The following is a 23,257-nucleotide window of genomic DNA, read 5'->3' on the forward strand; positions in this document are numbered from 1 at the left end:
TATATTTAGTTGCTAATTTATTTCTTCTATCGGGTTTTACGCTTATGAAGTCTCCTTTTTGTTTGTAATTGTGTGTCTGTTTTTGTTATGATATTGCAGGAGTTTATCCTGTTTGTCGATTAAAATGTCCTTTATCTCGGGGTATTTCTCTCTGTTAAAAAACACTTCCTCAGGTTTGAACCCTGTGGTGGAATGAATCGTCCTGTTTTACTGCTTCACGGCGTTCAATAGTTCTTCTCCCGGTGCCGTATGATTTTCCTGTGCTAGAGCTGTTGATAGTTCAATTAGTGTACTGTAAATGCGTTCAACTTGAGCGTTCGTCATTGAGTGGTGTACTGTTGTGACTGAGTGTTGTATATGTAGTCTGTCGTATACTGATTTAGCTGTATGTCCATTAAACACATTCTCATTGTCTGTCATTAAATATTTCGTGTTAGGGTATATTTGTGTGAGTATTCCTTCAATGTATTCGTGGCAGTTTACTTTATTTGAAAGTTTGCGTAGATAACAATATTTGGAATATTTACATGTTGTTATTCATGTGGAATATGTCCATTTGTATATATTCGCCTACGTGTGTTGGTATTGGGGTTTACCTATTGGTTGTTTGTTAGGGTCCCTCTCGTATTTATTTTGTAAATATACTTCGCAGTTTATTGCTTCCTTTTTACATATTTCTCGAATAGAAGGCCAAAAATACTGAGTAAGTATTTCCTGTATGTTGTTTTTATAATTCCTATGTGCTCTTTTGTGAGTTTGTATGATAATCTGTCTTTGTTCGTTCAGATTAGTTACGTCTTGAAATTGTGTTTGTGCTACAACAATTTTACATGTGGTGATATCGTTTTTGAAATGAAATAAAATTTCTTCATCTAATTTTAGAGCATTTGTTACTCCTGGTCGCATAATTGATTGAAATTGGGGTCTCTTTATTTTTATAATAGATTATATGTCGTGTCTTATTTGTAAAGATAGTCTGTGACACAATTTCGTCTTTATTTGCGTCGTGAATTGGTATAATTTGGTTGCGGAAAGAGTTTTAAGGTTGTTTGACCCTCTTAAACTGATCCACAGGTGAGCTTTCTCTTGAGTGTTCTGAGCAATCAGTTGTCGTATTTATTTGTTGCCTTGAGAGAGCATCAGCGACTACATTCTGATGCCCTGGTTTGTATACTAATTTCGCACCATACTCTTCTATTAAATTCTTCCATCTTTTTAGTTTGTTATTTGGATTCTTTTCGGAAATAGAGTAAATTAAAGATTGGTGATCTGTATATATTGTTTAATTAGAAATTCCATATAAGTAATTTTTTAATTTCTGTAGGGCCCATACAATGGCTAGAAGTTCCTTTTCGTTGGTACTTAATTTTGTTCAGTTTCATTGACTGTTCGTGATACAAAAGCGATAGGTTGTCTGTTTCGGGACAGCACTGCGCCTTTAGCGAAATTGCTGGCATCTGTAGTCAGGTCAAAAGGTTTCGTAAAGTTAGTTTGATAAAGTTCTACTTGAGCTTGAAGCACATTCTTGATTTTCTCGATAGCTTCTAGAGCTGCCTCATCTAATTTATCTTCTACTTTCGCACTTTTGTTTCTACTTACTATACCATTGCCGCCGCGTAAGTGTATAGTCAATGTTTTAGTGATTGCTGCAAAATTTTGAATAAACTTCCAGTAGTAGCTAGCTAGCCTAAGGATTGATCTCAGTTCTTTTAATGTCTTTGGGATAGAATATTCTTTTATTGTTTGGATTTTCTTGGGATCCACAGTTACTTTATTGTGTTTTATTATATGTCCTAAGTATTCGACAAAGTTCTGAAAGAAGATTGATTTTTCGTTAGAGATTTTCATATTGGCGTGATGCAAAGCGTTTACAATAGTTCTTATATGCTCTATATGTACTTCGGGTGAGGAAGAATATATTAACACGTCAGCTATGTATACGTATGCAAATTTTCTGGCGGAGAATATCGTCTACGCAACGTTGAAATATTGAGGGTGCATTCTTAAGCCCAAATGGCATCCTGATAAATTCATACTGAGCGGCGTTTACCGAAAACGCTGTTTTCTCTCTGTCTGATTCTTTTATAAGTATTTGGTGCAATCCTGATTCCAAATCTATAGTAGAAATTATTTTTGCTTTCCCTAAATTTTGAATAGTCATATTTACGTCTGGGATAGGGTATCTGTCTGTTATTGTTTGTGCGTTAATCTTCTGATAATCTACAACCATCCTTCTTTTTGGTTTTCCGATTTCATCGGTGCCCTTTTTTGGGACTGTCCAAATCGGAGAGTTGTATGGACTTTTACTTGGTTGAATTAGTTGATTATAGAGAAGTTTCTGGATTTCTGTATTCACAAAATCATTATCTGACATGGGATAAGGGTACTGTTTAGTCCAAATAGGATCTTCATTATTCGTTCTAATAGTTGCTTGGATAGTTGTGGTAAACGGTAAGTTTTCACTAATTTCGTAATTTTTTCTCATTATTTCCCTAATATCATCCTCATATTCTGTATTATTTATTGTGTAATTTATTTTTTGTTCATTTTCTACCTTCACAACTTTCTTTTGGTACTTTAAATTGTAGTCGAATAAATTTATTTCTGCTTTTATAGTTCTAAGTCCTTGTTCACCTAGTATAATATCAAATTCTTGTAGCTCATCAATCTCAAAAAATGGCAAGTGATAACTATAAAAAGCTATAATTTTTTTAGATTTTAATAATGAATAGTTTTTGTTTTTATAGGTTTAATAGGCACTGACTTACCAATATTACAGTTGATACTTATATAATTATTTGTTTATCCTGTGTATACTAAGATTGTAACGGGTGTGCCCGTAACACCGCACTTTGTTTGAATGCAGGGCAGCCCGTTTATTCGCCTAAAAAAGTACTTCCGCTTTCGTACTCTTCTTCGAGGTGAGATATAATAGATTCTGCCTGTGTTTGATGCGTTTGATTGATCCTGTGCTGCTTATGTTGATTGAAGTTTTGTGAGGATGGATTTCTTTCCCTTTTGAAAGGATTCTGGTATCCCTGTTGGTGTTGAGTAGGATGTATAAACTGCCTAGAGTTGTCTATTTGGATAGATATCGGTTTATTTATACGGTCGTGTTGTGGAGTAAAATTGTTGCGTTGCCCTTGTATCCCTGGATTATATCTGGGGCGTTCATTTCGTTGAGGAAAGCGTTCTTCTCCCGAGTGACTTCTTGATTGTTGGACATACCTTGACTGAGTATCAAATTGCTGGTTATGGTTGTCGTGGTAGATTGCGCTGGCCTTAGCATATGCATGCTCTAAGTCCTTTGGGTTGTGGCTGTACAAGTTTCCACTTGTGTACCTGCTATTCAATCCCATAATGAATGTTCGAACGCCTTCTTTGTTAGCATATGTCATCATGGCTTCACTGTTTTGTTCATGCGACATTTCAATTTTTGAAAGCGCAAGATTAAGTGCTTTATTAATTTCGCTGTGATATTCGGATAAATTCTTTCTTCCTTGATTAACCTTTTTCATCTCATTTAATAACACATACAAAGGTCTTTGGTCCGCAAATGTATAGTCCAATCGATTTATAATCGAATATAAGTTTAATTTTGTGTTATGATTGCTTAGTATGTCGGCTCCTGTTCCTATAACTTTCGTACGGATGATGCCTACTGCGCTATAATACCTAGGATGTCCTGTGAACGCTTCCAGACTTGCCATTTCATGAGCGATATAAGTTTTTATCCCCATCAAACTTGAGTAAAGCTTTGAACAGCTCCAAATCGATATCTTTGGCGTCTGTTATTGTAAGAAGTATTTCTTGTGTTGTGTAATGGTGGTGATATTGTGGACGGCTGTTTGGTTTTCCTTTACAGTATTAAGCTCCTGTTGTAGGGTAGTTACTTGTAAGGTTTGTTGTTGGAACTGTTGTGTTAGTGCATCAATTTGTGCTCTTAGCTGTGCTGATCCGGCCATATTTCTTCTGTTGTCGCTTCTTTGACGTCTTAGAAATGAGGATTCGGATTTTTTGGCACGTCGTTTGGAAGAACAGCCAGATAGGAATGCTTTTATTCCGCGCTGATCTAGTTTGTTCTGTTTCTGTCACAACAACTTCTTCGGAAGTCGTTAATATTGTTCCCCTTTTTCGGGAACCGTTTTTTATTTTTTATTTAGTGTTTTGCTTTTTCAGAAACTGGTTTTTTGTCTTTCTCCAATACCGTGGATTTTTTATTTTCCTATATTTCGAGGATTTTGGCATTTATGTGACAAAACGTATTGTCATACCGGTTGAGCCCCCAGTTATTCTATTTGAATAGAATAGAATAAAGAAATTTATTATATGCTGCACAGTCACATGCTTTCTTTATTAATAGGAATTCAATACTTATCTACATTTTGTATACTTAGGGCTATTTATAATACTAGGATGCGGCGGCAGATTTGCAGTGGAAAATTGTTTATCAGTCCTTATCCATTGCTTAGGTTATTTACTAATACTTATCTATTGTTAAGGTTGTTTATCAGTTCTTATCCATTGTTTAGGTTATTTACTAATACTTATCTATTTTTAACGTTGTTTACTATTACTTATCTGTTGTTTGTTTGTGGAAAATTCCGTTTCTGTTGCTGCCTGATACGGTTTGTATCGATAATGCATTCGCTGCATGTTATAACATGTTATGTGGCGACGTCAGCGCTGGCTTTTAAACATTACTTAACTCGCGCGATTGACCAAAAAGACGACGGCGCAGTATGGAGAAAGAACGTTTGACTGCAGCTGTGTAAGCTTGAACAATTTTTGTTTGAACATGAAAAACGATTATGCATTTTTTGTTTACTGGTTTAGTGTAGGCTGTTGCGGCGGCGTTTGAAGTGTGAAATTTATTAAAATTTAAATTTGATAGTATAGCAGCATTATAGACCAAAACAATTAATTTAATAGTAGTTACTTTTGTCTATATCAACTGTATGATTTTAATTTGCAATTTCATGTACATATATAATAAGGTATGTCGTGATCCGATTGCTGTCGGAATTAGATTTGAAACCAATCAATATTCCTGCTAAGGGTTGCAGAATTATTGCTGGAATGATTAGTTTTAGAACAATAATAAGTCTGACTCAATTACCAGTCCTATATTTTTAAGTTCATGGAGGAATATTCCTTTCAAATTCAATTACAACAGTAATCGGATTCCACGACATCTTTGAGTATTCTTGATTTGAAAATTAATATGCAACGAATTTGTACAACAAACGAACAACACACACTGAAATAATCTTGATTAAAAAGTATCTAAGAATCTAATAATTCTAAGCTTTTTCCACGTTCCTATTCTAAACTTTTTATGCTCTAATTAAAAAAATATCCAACAATCGCATACGGTTTGCAAAGATTTTGAAAGCAATTCAATTGCAACGAATTTATCAATAATTTTTAACCAAACCTTATAAAACTAGATGTATAAGAAAAAAATATTTTGAATAAAAATATTTGCTGATGAATTTAACTGACAGTACCAGTACCATTAACTATGTCCTTATAAATATTGTAATCACATAATTCAAAATCAGAGATTACTATGAGTACCTACGTTTATTATTGCAAAATCACGATAAAAACAAAATTACATAAAGTAGTTTTTATTTAAAATCTTAGTGTGTAAGGTATCATGCACTGTAAATATAACCATTTGTTGTTGTGTGTGATTAAAGAATAAATATAAAGATAAAGAAATATAAAATTATTTCACTGAATGTACATATTGCATTTAAACTAAAAAATGTCAAAACTTAAAAACATTTTACATCGGTATTTAAATGTAAATCGATGCATGAAAACATCTTGAAATAACTTATGTTTTTTTGGTAGTCAACGTTATCGTTTAGCCTGGTTTTGTTAAGAATTTTGTAATTTTTTGGTATAAATCAACATTCAAGACAAAGCTACTATGATTATGAGTTGCAACACCTTTTGGTCTAGGTCGCGATATGTAAAATTACACATTTTTGTACACAGTTCTAAATTGTAAAGAAAAAAATTTATATTTTTCTATTAATTAAATTATTAAAATTAAATTATATTAATGAGAGAAGCGCCAACACGAATGCAAGTGGTTTCAACCCACTGGTAGGCAATTCACCACTTTATCTGCCAGACAAAATGTTAAGTTGTTCATTTTATGTAAAAAAAAAAATGTGTTACCACACCTTTTTCAGGTTTAGATCAGAAAGTTGCAACTAAAGTCCTGAAAGTTACAATTCAAGCTCAGAAAATTACGCTTGAAGTTCTGAATTTCCAATAGAAGTTTAGTAAATTACAGTTGAATCTCGGGAATTTCAACTGAAGTTCAGAGAATTACAATTTAAGTTCAATTGTAATTTTTTGAACTACAAACAGAAATTCTGAACTTCAGTTTTAATTTTCTGAACTTGAATTGAAAATTTTCAACTTCAATTGTAACTTTCGAACCTCAATTGGAGCTTTCTGAACTAAAATAAAAAAGGTATAGCATTAAAATTGGCGAACTACAATTCAATTTACTCAAATTGTGAATTGCTTACTAACGATTTGATGGTTTACTGCTTACAACCAATAGTTCTGTTAGTTCTTCTCTTTTGTTTTCTATATCATTAATTAATTAATTTAAGTTTCCCTTAACTTTTTATGTATACAATCGCATACAATAAAATTAGTATTTATGGCTCACCAACCAGACTGAAAAACCATTCCTTCCTTATGACTTATAGTTAATAATTTACAACTATTACTATTCTAATATATTATAAAAATGTTGAATGAAAGAAATGTTAATGGATTTGAATTAAAGAAATGTATTATTAATATAGCAGTTTCAAATATAATCCAAGTAAAAAACCGGTCGTAATACTAGTCAAAAGGCCGTGATATTAACGTAAAAATACTGTAAAAATACACGTAAAGTTATAGGTATATAACTTAAAAAATGACGGCCATTTGACAGTTAACGTGAATGTAAGAACAGTACAGCACTATAATTTGTTTACATTTGGATAACCTAATACCGTATATGTATGAGCAGTATGGGCAATCACATAAATAGGTACGACGGAATGGACTGGTCACAAAAGTTCCCGATGCCCTGTACAAATGTTACTGAAGGTTTTACGTTTTCCATCGTCACAGATTTTAGTGGTTTTACTAGTCAATTTACGGGTACACTTTTGCTGTGATGTTGCAACACTAATGACCCTATTACGGTTTACAACTCAACTTAGTTGGGTTTTATTAAAACAACTCAACTCCTGTTTGGTATTACGAACTACAACTTATTTCAGTTGAAGTTGAATTGATGTTGCTAACCAAGGAAGAGATGATTTGACAGATAAATGAACAGCTGATCAATTTGTGGCGTAAATTTAAGCATTTGCAAAAGTGATTTTGTTATTAAAAGCAAAACGGATATTATATGAAATCTATTTTATAATTGCGAAAATGTTGGTGATTGACATGTCACGAATACGGAAAGCATTCGCGTAATCATTCCAATCCCTTGGAACTACCAAGCACCAAGTAAGAAAATTTTTAAGTGACAAATGATGAGCTTCTAATGAAGTTATTTTAGGGATTTGAAAGGAAGGATTTTGATAATTACTAAACAAAATTAGGCACCATTTCCGCAAACGCGTTTTAAAATTATTCGCCACACTCCGATTCCTTGCTGATGACAGCTATCAAAAATGCTGTGGAAATTATTTTGGGTTTGGACTCGTTTTAGATATTATTGAGGAACATATTTGGGGTAAGTGGATTAAAACCCAAACAGGAAAAATTGTATTGTACTCTAAAACAGGATTCCCAGGAGTAGTGAGTAGTATCGATGGGACTCACGTTCGCATAATTTCACTTTTTTGGCTGCATCCGAACTGCGGTCAGTCTCGTCCAACTTCGGGATGTCGCTCCAAAAATTCAAAAAGTTATTCAATGTAATCCTTCTTTGAAACGTTGTGTTTTCTATGAATGTGTACACAATTGCTGATTATTGTTTGAATAAAAAAGGTTTAACTACTGGTTTAAATTTTTTGTTTTTGTTTTTTCGGTATCGTTTTATGAGACCGTTCATCATCTAACTTGTATTAAAGTTGGTATCAAAAGACGCGTTTCGACCTCCCTTTTTTGATCCGAAAGCCGAAATTAAAAATTTTATTTCTGCTTTAAAAACCCCCACAAAATGGCCCCGAGAGGGTCCTAAATATGGGGCCCGATCCATAGTTTTTTTGCACAGAGCAGCTTTCTGCGTGGGCGACCTTCGGCCGCAATTTCTGAAAATAACCTTGGGTGGACCCAGCACCTTTCTGCATTAGGGTATGTGTGCGTACAACAAATTTGGCAAAATACAACCGCATGAAAATTTGAACCAAATTTTTTTTCTTATATCTTTTGACAGAATTAAAGTTTATTATTTTCGCTTTCGGATTCTAAAAATGGAGGTCGAAACGCGTCCTTTGATACCACCTTTGATAATTTATGATAAAAATTGTGTGGTGAACTGTCTTGTATAACGTTACATTTTTTCAAAACAACTTCAAAATTTTCTGAGACAATTGCTAGTAACCAGTTGTCAAATTTTGATATCTTTGACAACTACACCAACACAAGTTGTTAAACTAGGCAACTTCAGCCGACATTTTTTTTACAGGTTGAGTTGTAATCTGTAATACCAGTTTGCAAAATTTCAACTGATAGAGAGTTGAGTTGTAAACGGTAATAGGGGCATATATTTTGCAGCCCTAAATGCGAATCGTTAACTGATGGTTGCGGCGTTTGTCGCCTACTCGCTATTTCTTGTTTCCCCGTAATTGTGTGGTTATGCGAGAGAGTGTCTGTATGTATTTTTCCTCGTACTGCAAGAACGATGACAAGGAAACTTCTGTACTCTCTTCCAACTCATTAATGTGATTTTCGACGATATTCAGTTGTTTCCATGCTTCATTGAGATTGGAAATCCTTACTTCCAATTCTGCCACAGGTGTTTCGTGGATGATTTCACTTGAAATATTAAATGCGCTTGTTATTGAGGCTCTGTATCTGCTTCGCTGACCTTTCAATGATGCTGCAGACATTGCAACGATGACGATGACCAAAATGGCCCATTACGCTTTTATAATACAAATCTAACTTACGATTTAACCCATTGTTTATATATTAATGAAATTAAGCTAAGTACTGTATGCAATTGAAAATATTGCCAAATACTTGTTTGTGAGAAGTGGGCCTGGTGAAAAAAATAAAACAGAATGTAGAGTTTGTTTCGTGATTTCAAGAAATAAAGATTATTCTTTAAAAATTTTATTAAAAATTAATACATTATTTTAAAACTTATTTTCAAATAAAATGGAGTTCTTTTATATAAAATGGAGTTCTTTTATGGCGACCGTGGGCCGGAGCCCTACAATAATGGCTTGAAAAAAAAATATGAAGAAAAAAATTCTTCAGTTTGCAAAAATTAATCAATTTAAATTTAATAAATGTAAATGTGTTGTGGTGGTACAATGATATAAATTCAAGTATTTAAAAAAATATGAAATGAAAATATGAATATGAAAAAAATATTTTAAAAATTAAATAAAAAAGTTAAAAACTAACAGGAAAAAACGCAGAAAAACAAAAAAAGTTGTCTACTATCGAAATAAAAAATGAACTTTAAAACTTACAACAATTTTATGGAAATAAAGATTCTACAAAAAAATAAGTTAATAAAATCTGGTGTATGATCTAATATCTACGTTTTAGAATATTTTTAAATATATATACATGCATATATTAAAAAAAAAATTATCATTGAACTTTAACAATAATCTGCAATACTGTTCACAGCAGAACAAAACGAAAAAGAAATACTAAGCTTTTAGTATTGACGAAATTAACATAGCGTGAAGATGGTATTAATAAAACGTCCATAAATGTTCAATGTTTTATGTTTTCAAAAAATGTTTTATGTTTAAAAAATAGTTTTAAATAGTGTTAAATGGGAAACAACACGACAAATACCCCTGATGATGCTAAAAAGTTATTAGCGAAATGTTGTGTTAGAAAAGTGGAATAATGTAATTCTATTTCGCACTTTAAAAACTTAGACCGCAAAAGCCAAATACTATACCTTCAGATTCAAAAAGAACTGGTCGGAATTACATAATATGAGAAATACTGATATTAACCATGGTATAAAAAAGAAGCGGAAGTAAACGAAAACGGAAAGGTCAATGAACATAAAAATATTCAGTAAACAGTTGTGAGCGGAACAAATATGAATATGAATATTAACGTATTCAGTGAACAAGTGTGGAACGAAATGAAAGTGGGAATTAGTTGAAGAATTTTGTAAAAAGGAAAACAGCTACTGAAATCAATAACGTCCGTCAACTGAATTGCAACAGAAATAATAACGATTGCAGCGTAAAATAAATTTTTTCTTGCATTAAAATTTTCTTAATTAATACTATTTACATTTTATACATTTATTAAAGTACCACCACACACATGTACTCATTACATATTAGCTACTACTAATAAAATTTATTTAAATATTTAACAATAAAGGATCGAAATAAAAAATGAAATAAAAATAATAATAATAATTAAAATTTTACTAAAATTTTATTGAAAATATATCAAAATATATTAACATATTTATGTATAAATGTACGTGTTAATGACAGTGGGCTGGTGTTGATCAAAAATTTAAAATATTTCATTTTGTTTTTATTTGTTTTTGGTGAAAAATTGAAAAAAATAATTGAAATAAATAACTAAATTAAAAATATTTTATTTTTCTTTTTGAAAATTTACTCTTGCCTACATATGTGGTAAAATATGTTATTTTTGAAATAAAGCTGTGCGTCCGCAATACTATTTTAAAAAATGTGACTTGAAAGCGATGCGTAAGTAATACAACCACAATTTAAAAATTTTATTTGAAGCGGTGCGTCCGTGATATACAGTATTAAAATTTTAATGTCTCCGAAAGAATTTTTTTAAATTTTGTAAGCTCAGTGGAAATTTCATTTTATTACAATAAATTATACGGAAATTCTTTTACTATTACAGTTTCAATATTCAATTTAGATATTACAGTTTGCTTTTGTTTTTCTATTACATGTGCGATTTTAATAGTCTACATACATCTTCAAATGCCACAGTAGAATTTAGTTCTGCTAGAGATTCTCTATTTGAAGACTTGTTAGGGTTTGATAACACAAATCATTCTCCGCAAACTTCACCTTCTAGTTCAATTTCAAATTTTGACTTAACTTCAAATTCTAATTCTTACTTTACTTCTAATACTACTTCAAATCTTAACGATTTAAATACGGCAACACTTGAGCAAAAGATCTCATTCAGTAGTACTTGTGCCCCGATTATTCGAGAAAACTATAGCGGTGATCCCTTACCATTTGCCTCGTTTAAAGATAAAATTGATTTAATAGAAGATTTAACTGATGCACCTTTAACTCTTACATTTATAGCATTTTAAAGTCGAAACTCGAAAGCAAAGCTCGCGAAGCCCTACCAACGAAAATAGATTCGATTAGCCAGATTAAAGATTGTTGTACATATTAATAAAAGTGAAAAGGGTGTTTATTGGAGTTCAAATACAATTGTTCTTTATTTGACTATACTTTTCTATTTATATCCCAAACTACTTCCAATAATTTCTTATGTATTATTCTACATATGTATTTACTTTAATACTTACGAGCTAGGTAAAAGTATGGTATGTACATAAGTATATTGTGTAGTGAATGTATGTACATACATACTTACATATGAATGTCATCATTCATTCAACAACCGGGGTTCAATGCTTCGTATGTATAAAAGTGCATTGAAATGAAATATAATTTTTCACTTTGCTGTCAGTTGAGTGACCTCTGGATTGTGCTAAAGCGTGCTTGTTCATATGTTTCACCCGTTTTTAAAAGAATGACCACATTTTGGTCATTCACGTTATGACCTAATTAAATTTTAAGTGTGTCGTTTTGTACCATTTTACATGTGTGACCCATTGAAAATTTACTTGTTGTTTCAAAATTTCAAGTGTTTTTTTTTCACATTCAATTCTTTTGTGGTCGCAATATATGACATAATGTTAATTTGATGCCAACAGTAATATTTACTTGTTTATGTTGTTTTTTTGCGTTATTTTATTTTTATTTGTTTACATTTGTGCTTATAATAATAATAATACTATAAAAGATTAAAAATGAAATAATCGGTTTTGAGAGGTTTCAACATCAATGGCGAATGCTTGAATGCAGGGATGCACCTTAACGTTAAGCTAATCGTTTATCAAAAAATTTCCACCGTTTCCGTTGAAACACTTCGAAATATTATCGATAAAGAAATTATCAAGATAAATTGTATCTCGTTTTTAACTGAAACCAAAAGCTTTCGTTAACGTTAAAAACGTTAACGAAAACGTGATACTTTATGTTTGAATTGTGCTGGCAATGCTATAGCCATGGTGAAGCCGTAAGGTGGCAACAACGAGCGCACATACACACACAAACTCTATGTAATTTGTTTGTGTAATTCGTTGGTGGTAATGTCAAAAATACTCTGAGAAATGTTCGTACTGTCAAAATTCATGAGAAAAGTTGCAATCAGCTTGGATAATGCTTTCACCTTTAATGACTCCGCCATCAATCAGCTTTGCCAGCATAGTTTGAAATTAATAATCAACATAAACGATTTGATTTCGTTTTGATATGGCAGAAAACGAAACGAAATCATTTCGTTAATTTGACGATCTTAACGTTAATAAACGAAACGAAATGACTTCGTTTCGTTTATTAACGTTGATTATCGTAACGAAATGATATCGTTTCGTTGGTTAAGCATGCCTGCTTGAATGCTTCTTTATTCAAATATTGTCAGCTTATTTATACTAAATTATTCTAAACATATTCTTACATACATATTTACTTTAAGCATACATACTTACATACATATTTACCTTAATCATACATACTTACATACCTACATACAACTCGACACAAAATATGTACCTACACACCTTTGAGAAATGCAACGTCCGCAAATTTGCCGGAATGAAAATTTGGTTTGGTTGTGCGTTGTACACACACCTGTATTAAATCGTGAGAATGGCTATGTCAGCAACAATTATCAGATGCCCTTTTTTGTGTTGATGAAAATTTAGACTCTTTTTGTTACTGGGTAGCATATTAACTGATTTAAATATTTGGCATTGAAATTGTTGGCTGTGTCCACTACATCTCCCTTTTTTTCAGAATGCTTATGCATTTGAAGACGGCACGAGCATTATATTTTTATTTAGTTAAGTATAAATTAGTTATATATTTTTTATTTTATGTTTGTAGGCTGAAAATTTACTTATTCTATTAATTTAAGTCTATTTTTGTGTATTATTACTTTCTTATTATTTATGATATTGCTATTCTCTATGTTACTGGGAAATTTTTGCTTATCCTCATTTCCTATTCCAGATGGGATTAAAGTGTCATTATTTTTATTATCGATATTTTCTCCTTTATAGGGTATTAGAGTAAAATTATTATTTTCATCGATTTCTTCTACCTTATAGGGTAAAATTATTTTTCCTATTGATAATTTCTGTTCCGAAGGTCATTAATAAAATTATTTTTCCTATTCTACAGGGTTATTAATATAATTATTTTTCCTATTGATAATTTCTATTCCGCATGTCATCAATAAAATTATTTTTCTTATTGATACACTCTATTCCGCAGGTCATTAATAAAATTCCTTTTCCTATTCTACAGGGTTATTAATAGAATTATATTTCCTATTGATAATTTCTATTCCGCAGGTCATCAATGAAATTATTTTTCTTATTGATATTATCTATTCCGCAGGTCATTAATAAAATTACTTTTCCTATTCTACAGGGCCCTATATATCCACTATCTATTTATCTAGATCCAAAAATCCTATTATCTAAATTTATGACCTCTCTAAAAGGCGAGGTTTTCCTAGATGAAAACGGTTAAACAAAGATTTTGTATTGGTAGTCGATTTCAAATTAAAATTGAAACGTATAGAATAACTTAATGGTGTAACTCATTGGTTGAAAATTGACATTGATCTAAAAGCGCGATCTTTGAGCGTATGATATACAGTAGATTGGGTAGATTCAGTTGCTGCTAGAGCAAGAAGTAGTTATATAGTGATAAGTGGTAAAACCAATGGGTACAGGGGATGCAAACATTTTTCGTATCTTTTCTTATACCATTTTTCATATTTTCCAGCAATATTTTTATTAGATCTTCTGTGTCATGCGATCTTCTGGGTGGCCTTCCCAGATTGGATCGTCATGTTATTTATGAAGAATTTCTTTAATTTCTGTCGAAATTTGTCATATGCATAACTTCTGGGGTTAATGCAAATATTAGATCTTTCAGAACTTGTGTACCTATTTTATATTTTTAAATATGTTTACTCGAGTATTCATTATTCTTGACCAATTTGTTTCCTAAGGGACAACTGTCTTTTTCTCTTACAAGTCCTAGATTGCCGGCATTTTTAAGCCTGGTTGAATATTGTCCTAAGTCGATAACTTCCTCAACAATCTGGTTACTTGTATTACGCTACAATTTTTCTATCCTTTTGGATGAAAACGAGCTTGACATGTCTAATTGCGAATTTATTTATTAAGCGCTTTATTTATAATAAGGTTCTTTTTGTGACTTTTTATTTTCTTCATTCTTGCTGGTTTTTAAGTTTCCGATCTTGTGGTAACTTTAGGTATTTTGCATATTTCCACATACGTGAGGTTTTTAGTCAAGCATTATGTTGCGAAAGGTTTGTGGTATAAATCTTTTACCTTGACAGCCTTCATAGATGGTATTTTGATTAACTTCTATGGAAACTACTACTGTGAATTAGCAAATTCTTGAACTTAGACAGTGCTAATGAAGCTGTCTTAATAAATTCTTCTATTGATTGAGGCATTTTGCAGTGATTCATTTGTAATTGTTTACTGTTCTTATCGAAATTGGGTTGAGTTTAGAGGGTTTAGGGTGCTAAATTTGAATATTATATCAATAGAACGGTTCCGCAGGTTAAAACTGCTAGCCAAACATCTGAAATGTTTGAGTTAATTTTTGGCTCACGTTCAGCTGGTGGTTCATATTTTAATATTCTATTCTCTGATGTTTCAAAGTTTTTTTTTCCAACCTCGTAACCAGCTATGGGGTTAATTTTTGTCCACGAAGACATTTTAAATAGATGATATGATTGAAAGAGAAAATTAAAGAGAAATTAAAAATGTATTCCTGTTTCTTTGGAGGTGGGGGAAAAATGCTAATTTATGCTTATTTCTTTGTTTTTTATGTTTATTATATTAAGCATTCCGTTTTACTTTTATTTTTTCCTTATTTAGTTAGCATTATAAAAGTTATTATTTAAATGGCTTATTTCTAAAAATGTTTGTTCTTAAGGAAAAATGTGTTTAATTTAAAGTTTTTGACATTTCTAATTTTTCTTACAAAATCTTCTGAAAAATGTTTTTTTCAAATGATGAATAGTTAAATACAGTTTATTTTTTCTTGTTTAATTATTAAAAATTAATTCCTATGCTATATTCTTTTTTTCATTTTGTTTTTTATGCAATTTTGGGATTAAAAAAATTTTCTATTTTAGTAAAACATCAGTAAACATTTCAAAAATTTTTTTTTTTCACATTTAAGGAGTTTTATGAAAACGACCTAAGCACTTTACTTTGATTTTGTATGTCCTCTTCTGGGAACATACCTCAATAATTAGTAACAACAAGTTTTTACAGCAGAAATTTAAATTGTTGCTTGTCAATAGGCAGCCGTTAGGTTGCCCGAATATTTTCCTGCTTAAAAATAATGTCTAAATTGTCAAAATGACGTCATAATTAAGCTAATATACTTAATATACTTATAATTATTATGCTGCCACTCCTGTTGTTTATATCATCTTATCACCATTAAAAATGTGGAACGCTTCACGATTTCGGTGCCATCCTTGCGCAGGGGTCATGCTAATCTTCTCTGTATCGTTCCAATTTTAATGTATGTTCTGTCGAAGTTTTTCAATTGCCGCAATTTTTATTGTTGGTGCTCGAATATTCTCTGTAATCAGCCAGTAAAATCCTTACCAATGAATTAGGCTGAGTAATCAGCCAGTATAATCAAGGCAGGATCGCCATATAAAAGGCGTGTACTTGCCAGCAATGAACTTAGGCTGAAAAATCAGCCACCAGAATCATTGGCAGGATCGCCATATAAAAGATTAAAAATGAAATAATCGGTTTTGAGAGGTTTCAACATCAATGGGCGAATGCTTGAATGCTTCTTTATTCAAATATTGTCAACTTATTCATACTAAATTATTCTAAACATATTCTTACATACATACATATTATATATTTACCTTAAGCATACATACTTACATACCTACATACAACTCGACACAGAATATGTACCTACACACCTGTGTTGAGCTGTAACTTCTGTGGGAAATGCAACGTCCGCAAATTTGCCGGAATGCAAATTTGGTTTGGTTGTGCGTTGTACACACACCTGTATTAAATCGTGTGAATGGCTATGTCAGCAACTATTATCAGATGCCTTTTTTGTGTTGATGAAAATTTAGACTCTTTTTGTTACAGGGTAGCATATTAACTGATTTAAATATTTGGCATTGAAATTGTTGGCTGTGTACACTACAATACCCAATGGATTAATATCCTCCAAAACCCGCCCAACCGACGTGAGGGGCGCATCCGCATGACGCGCGGATTTGTTTTTGCCAAGTTGTTGATAGGCGGAGGCTTGGTAAGCGTTGAGATCTAAAACTTCTCAGCTACAACAGAATAAAAATCATCAGCTGAGTATTATATATAACAGTTACAAATTATGCATATATTACATTGTTACGTAAGTGAATTACTTAGTACGTAAGATTTTTATTTTATTTTTTTATTTTTACTCATATTTAAGAATTCATGAGCTTAACACCGGCTTTTAATAATTGAATTTCAATTATTATGTTTTCTAAGAGAAACTGAAAAGAAATAAACATTTACTGGCATACTGCGAATTAACCATTTCTAAAACCGCCAACGTAATCATCACCAGGCAATTTTGTAATATTATCAAAGGTTTCACCGGGATCCGAACCGTGAATCACATGGTGAAACTGCAGTTGCCTTTAAGCACTAGGCTATCCTGCTGGTATTTGTTTTCATGCTTAATTCAGTTTTTCTCATTTCTACACTAACAACACAATTGAGACATTCTGTCTCTATATTAATTTGTGTGCCATGTAGATTTGTTTTTGTAAAGTTCTTCTTCGTTGCGAATGAGAAGCTTTGAAAAACTCGGGCTCAGTTTTTACATATTTATGTATGTTTGTTTAATGGTGTGTTCACTTTATACTTATATTTAAGAATTCATGAGATTAACACCGGCTTATAATAATTGAATTTCAATTATTATGTTTTCTAAGAGAAACTGAAAAGAAAGAAATATTTACTGGCATATTGCGATGGAACCATTTCGAAACCCGCCAACGTAATCATCATCAGGCAATTTTGTAATGTTATCAAAGGTTTCATCGGGATTCGAACCGTGAATCACATGGTGAAACCACTAGGCTATCCTGCTGGTATTTGTTTTCATGCTTAATTCAGTTTTTCTCATTTCTACACTAACAACACAATTGAGACATTTTGTCTCTATATTAATTTGTGTGCCATGTAGATTTGTTTTTGTAAATTTCTGCTTCGTTGCGAATGAGAAGCTTTGTAAACTCGGGCTCAGTTTTTACATATTTATGTATGTTTGTTTAATGGTGTGTTCAGTTTATACTTATATTTAAGAATTCATGAGCTTAACACCGGCTTATTATAATTGAATTTCAATTATTATGTTTTCTAAGAGAAACTGAAAAGAAAGAAACATTTACTGGCATATTGCGATGGAACCATTTCGAAAACCGCCAACGAAATCATCATCAGGCAATTTTGTAAAGTTATCACAGGTTTCACCGTGATTCGAACCGTGAATCACATGGTGAAACTGTAGTTGCCTTTAACCACTAGGCTATCCTGCTGGTATTTGTTTTCATGCTTAATTCAGTTTTTCTCATTTATTTTTTATTTTTTTTTTTTTTTTTTTTGTTACGAGTTAAGATAGGATAGGAGAGTTTTCTTTACGGTAAAACGTAAATCCGTTATATCAAATAAACTAGAATGCGTATTGAAATCATGACACAAACAACGAAAAGGTTCATTTAATTGGAAATTAGTTCTACGCTGCCTCAAAAGAAGAGGTTTGTAATGTCTTGACACTCGTGGTGGGACGTTAAAGTTTACCTCGTTTAAGAGAATTGGGCTAGAAATCAATCCATTCAGTAGTTTAGACATAAATATTATGCCTAGCATTTCTCTACGACTTGCAAGAGTTGGAATATTGATAAGCTTCGACCGACTGGTATAAGGGGGAGGATTATACGCAGAGTCCCACTGAGAATTTCTTAAAGAGAAAAGAAGAAATTGCTTTTGTACTGATTCAATTCTATCTGCATGAACTCGATATTTAGGATTCCAGACAATTGATCCGTATTCTAGTATCGGTCTAGCTGAAGTGGTGAAAAGTGCTTTAGTTACATAACGGTCACTAAATTCTTTAGACCATTGTTTCACGAATGATAGAACAGCTCTAGTCTTATTGACAGTAGCATTAATATGAAGGTTGAAACTAAGTTTAGCACCTATCGTGACTCCCAAGTTCTCAAAATAGTTTACTGATAGAAGACAAAAATTATTAATTACGTAAGAGGCTACTGGAAAAGATCTTCGAGAGATGGACATGAATTTGCATTTATTGAGGTTCAGCGGCATTGAATTTACGTTGCGCCAATTAACTAGGCAGTTTCAATCCGCTTGAAGCAAGGGACGTTCTTCGATAGACGCATAAGACCTAAAAAGTTTTACATCATCAGCATACATTAAGATTTTGGAATATTTTATTGTGGTACAAATATCATTAATAAATATCAAGAACAGAATTGGACCGAGATGACTGCCCTGTGGGACGCCAGAGGGAACATCAATGACATTAGAAAGAGTATTTTTAAAAATAACTTTTTGCGTTCTACCGCAGAGATACGACGAGATCCATTGGGTGAGACCAAGTTAAGCTTATAGATAAGCTTAAGCTTGTAGATATGTAAGGAGTGGGATACTTTGTCAAATGCTTTACTGAAATCGGTATAAATAACATCGGTGTAAAAATTTTCTCTAAATCCATTAGAGACATGAGTTGTGAATTCAAGTAGATTAGTAATGGCAGATTTTCCTTTAGAGAATACATGTTGCTGTTCTGCAATCAAAGTAGAAATGGAAAAAGTTAGCTGGTTGGTAACTATAGCTACAAACAACTTTGGGATGGCCGACAACTTTGCAATTCCTCGATATGTTTCTACACACGACCTCTGCCACTTTTGTGGAGGGGTATGAGAAAACATTCCTTCCAAGCAGAAGGAAAAATTCTACGTTTTAGGGACATATTGAGTGAATCAGTTAGGGGCTGATAAATGTGTTCCGCGCATTTTTTTGAGAAAGCAAGTGGGAATTAAATCAGGACCATACTTGCAAGATTCCTTCAAAGGCGTTAAATATGAAAAAACTTCATGAGGAGATATTGCTGGAATACTAACTGTGTTAAGCGAGTTAAGTTCAAATGGATATTCATTTGAGAAAGAGTTAAGTTCAGCGGAATAGTTGGACTTTGAAAAATTGTGCAAAGAAATTAACAATGTCTTGGTCGTCGCTAGACAAATTTTCCTGGTATTTTAAAGCGGACGGAAACCCTTTAATCCTTCGTTTAGAGTTCACGAAACCATAGAAGGCTTTCGGATTGCAAGTTATTTTCCTTTTCATCTTGCAGATGTATGTACTATAGCGCTTTTTGTTTAATTCAAAATATTTATGACGCAAAATAGAGTACTGCAAGTTATCAGAGTAAGAGCCCGACCTTTTGAATAATTTGAAGAAGCGCGATTTTCTGTTTTTTAAGGACCTCAGCTCTTTAGTGCACCATATTTGGACTGGTTCGGTAGACACAGATTTTCGCTTAGGTACGTGGTTTTCCAAAATACCGTAAATGATGATATAAAAGTCAGAAACATTTTGGCCAATATCTCCACCGTATTTGGGCCAAGCCACTGTAGATAAATTTTGATTAAATTTGCTAAAATTAGCCTTCGCAAAGTCAAATCTGAAACTAGAGTCGTATTTAGATACAGTGCTACTCAGAGAATTTGTTTCGAATTCGTATGCTATTTCCAGGGAAGGATGGTAAGGGTTGTTGTTGTTGTTGTTGTAGCAATGCTCGCCCCACCTAATAGCCGCGACCGATCACAAATTGTCATCAATATCCTCTAACGGGAGTCCAAGGAAACTTGCCGTTTCAACAGGGGTGGACCATAAGGAAAGGGGTGTTAGAGGCGTTTGTTCCACATTACAATTAAAGAGATGGTTGGTGTCATGTGGGTACACATTGCAAGCGGGGCATACATTTTGTATGTCGGGGTTGATTCTGGATAGGTAAGAGTTTAACCTGTTACATTATCCAGAACGAAGTTGAGCAAGAGTGACGCGCGTTTCCCTGGGGAGTATGCGTTCCTCTTCCGCGAGTTCTGGATATTTTTCTTCAAGTACTGGGTTCACCGGGCAATTCCCGACATAAAGGTCCGACGCCTGTCTATGGAGTTAACCAAGGACCTTGTGTTTTTTCGCTTCATACGGCTGGGTTCTCAGGTGCCGTATTTCCTCAAAATGCTTACGGAGATGACTCCTTAGTCCCCTAGGCGGTGCTGGTTCGTCAATCAGATGTCTGTTGGGATGCCCAGGTTTCTGGGTATTCAACAGAAACTGTTTGGTCAGCATCTCATTTCTCTCCCTGATGGGGAGTATTCTCGTCTCATTATGCAGATCGTGTTCTGGGGACATAAGAAGACAGCCCGTGGCGATTCTGAGAGCAGTATTTTGGCAGGCCTGTAGTTTCTTCCAGTGGGTGGTTTTTAGGCTTGGCGACCATATGGGTGACGCGTAGCACGTAATCGGCTGGCTAATTGCTTTGTATGTGGTCAAGAGCGTTTCTTTATCTTTTCCCCAGGTACTGCCAGCAAGGGATTTGAGGATTTTATTACGGCTCTGAATTCTTGGAACAATTGCGGTTGCGTGCGCACCAAAATGTAGATCCTGATCAAACGTCACACCCAAGATTTTGGGGTGTAGGACAGTCGGTAGCGTAGTGCCATCGACGTGGATGTTCAATATGGTCGACATTTGGGGCGTCCATGTTGTAAATAAGGTCGCGGAAGATTTAGTCGGTGACAATGCCAGGTTTCGCGAGGCGAAAAAACTGGAGAGATCAGGGAGATAGCCGTTTATTTTATTGCTTAGCTCATCGATCTCTGGGCCTGGGCCTGTGGCCATTATTGTGCAGTCATCGGCGTAGGAAACGATTGTGACTCCTTCCGGTGGTGAAGGTAGCTTAGATATGTAGAAATTAAACAAAAGCGGGGATAGGACACCACCCTGTGGCACCCCTTGTTTAATTCTCCTTTGTTTTGATGTTTCGTTTCTGAATTGCACCGATGCCTGCCGACCACCCAGATAATTTGCGGTCCACCTTTTAAGACATGGGGGAAGGGTAGACCCTTCCAGGTCTTGCAGTAACGAGCCATGGTTGACCGTATCAAAAGCTTTTGATAGGTCTAACGCTACGAGTACTGTTCTATGGTGGGGATATTGATTCAAACCGCAATTTATCTGGGTGCTAATGACATTTAACGCGGAGGTAGTGCTATGGAGTTTTCTAAAGCCATGCTGATGAGGGGCTAGCTGCAAATGTGCTTGGAAATAAGGGAGCAAAATGGCTTCAAGCGTCTTTGCCACTGGCGATAGGAGAGATATCGGACGATATGACTCACCTACGTTAGCTGGTTTCGCAGGCTTTAGTAGCGGGACCACCTTGACCATTTTCCATTTCTCGGGTATGACAAAGGTGGAAAGAGACAGGTTGAAGACATGCGCTAAATATTTGAAACCCTCTTTCCCTAGGTTTTTAAGCATCGGCATGGCTATGCCGTCTGGGCCCACTGCTTTGGATGGTTTAGCGCGACCAATGGCGTCCTCAACCTCTCTAGCGGTGATGGTAATTGGTGACGCGCTGAGTTTGTGTTTATGTGCGTGTCTATTGGCTCTCCGTCTATCTTTGTCGACCGTAGGATGCATTATATATTGTCGGCAGAAAGCGCTCGCGCATTTTTTCGCATCCGACAGCACCTTATCGCCAAAGGCGATGGAAACTTTGTCTTTGTGCTTAGTCGGATTCGATAGGGACTTTATGGTGGACCAAAGTTTACCTACACCGGTAGAGAGGTTACAGCCTCTTAGGTGCTATTCCCATTTCGCCCGCTTGTGTTCGTCCACAAGCAATCTGATGCGTTGGTTTATATCCCTTATTTGGGGGTCGCCTGGATCAAGCTGTCTTATAAGGTCGCGTTCCCTCGCTAAGCTCGCGGCCTCCGCCGGGAAGTGGGGTCGGATTTCGGGAATTCTCCCGGCGGGAATGAAATGTGCCGAGGCGGATTCAATGACCTTGCGGAAGGCACGCTCCCCTTGGCGGGCATCAGTCGGGATAGGGAGGGCAGCAAAGCTGCTGTCTGTTGCAGATTTATATTCTTCCCACTTTCCTTTTTTGAAGTTTATGAAAGTGCGTTTTTCGGTGACGATGAAGTCGGCGGTACGTTCGAGCGAAATAAGTATGGACAGGTGGTCGCATGCCAATGCTACCATCGGCTGCCAGTTGACGCAGTTTACGAGTTCTGCGCTCACGATTGAGATATCTGGCGAGCTGTGACAGTTTCCTACCATACGTGTGGAGGCGTCTCCGTTTATTGTGCAGAACGTCGTTTCTTCTATTTGATCCGCCAACATCCCACCCCTACTGTCCGCCCGCAAGTTTGAATGCCATAGATCGTGATGGGCATTGAAATCGCCTAAGATAATGCGAATGTTGCCAGTGAGTAAGGCTCTGATATTAGGGTGGTATCCACTGGGGCAACAGGTGACAGGAGGGATGTAGATGTTGATGATTTCTAGATTTGCATCGCCTGACCGGACAGATAGGCCTTGACGTTCTAAGACATTGTCCCTGCGGTCGATGCCAGGATCAAATATATA

General features: G+C 34.3%; 1 protein-coding gene and 1 non-coding gene across 3 annotated transcripts in view; one reads left to right on the forward strand and one right to left on the reverse strand.

Annotated features, from left to right (window-relative positions):
- The window catches only part of Socs16D (Suppressor of Cytokine Signaling at 16D), a 687,555-nt gene that overhangs the window by 610,978 nt on the left and 53,320 nt on the right, over nucleotides 1-23,257 (forward strand). The window contains exon 10 of one of the 2 annotated variants that reach the window (XM_067782193.1): nucleotides 16,670-16,720. The exons of the other annotated variant lie outside the window; for it this stretch is intronic. Coding sequence (XP_067638294.1) covers nucleotides 16,670-16,705 — 36 coding nt within the window. The 3' untranslated portion in view covers nucleotides 16,706-16,720. Of the gene's footprint in view, nucleotides 1-16,669; nucleotides 16,721-23,257 lie in introns of those variants that run through there. 2 annotated transcript variants of the gene reach the window in all.
- LOC137251538 (U6 spliceosomal RNA) lies at nucleotides 15,988-16,095 on the reverse strand. The gene has a single exon (XR_010953283.1). It is a non-coding gene; the product is annotated as a U6 spliceosomal RNA (small nuclear RNA).

This window comes from Eurosta solidaginis, chromosome 4 (genome assembly GCF_040869045.1).
Source record: "Eurosta solidaginis isolate ZX-2024a chromosome 4, ASM4086904v1, whole genome shotgun sequence".
NCBI classification, from domain to species: domain Eukaryota; kingdom Metazoa; phylum Arthropoda; class Insecta; order Diptera; family Tephritidae; genus Eurosta; species Eurosta solidaginis.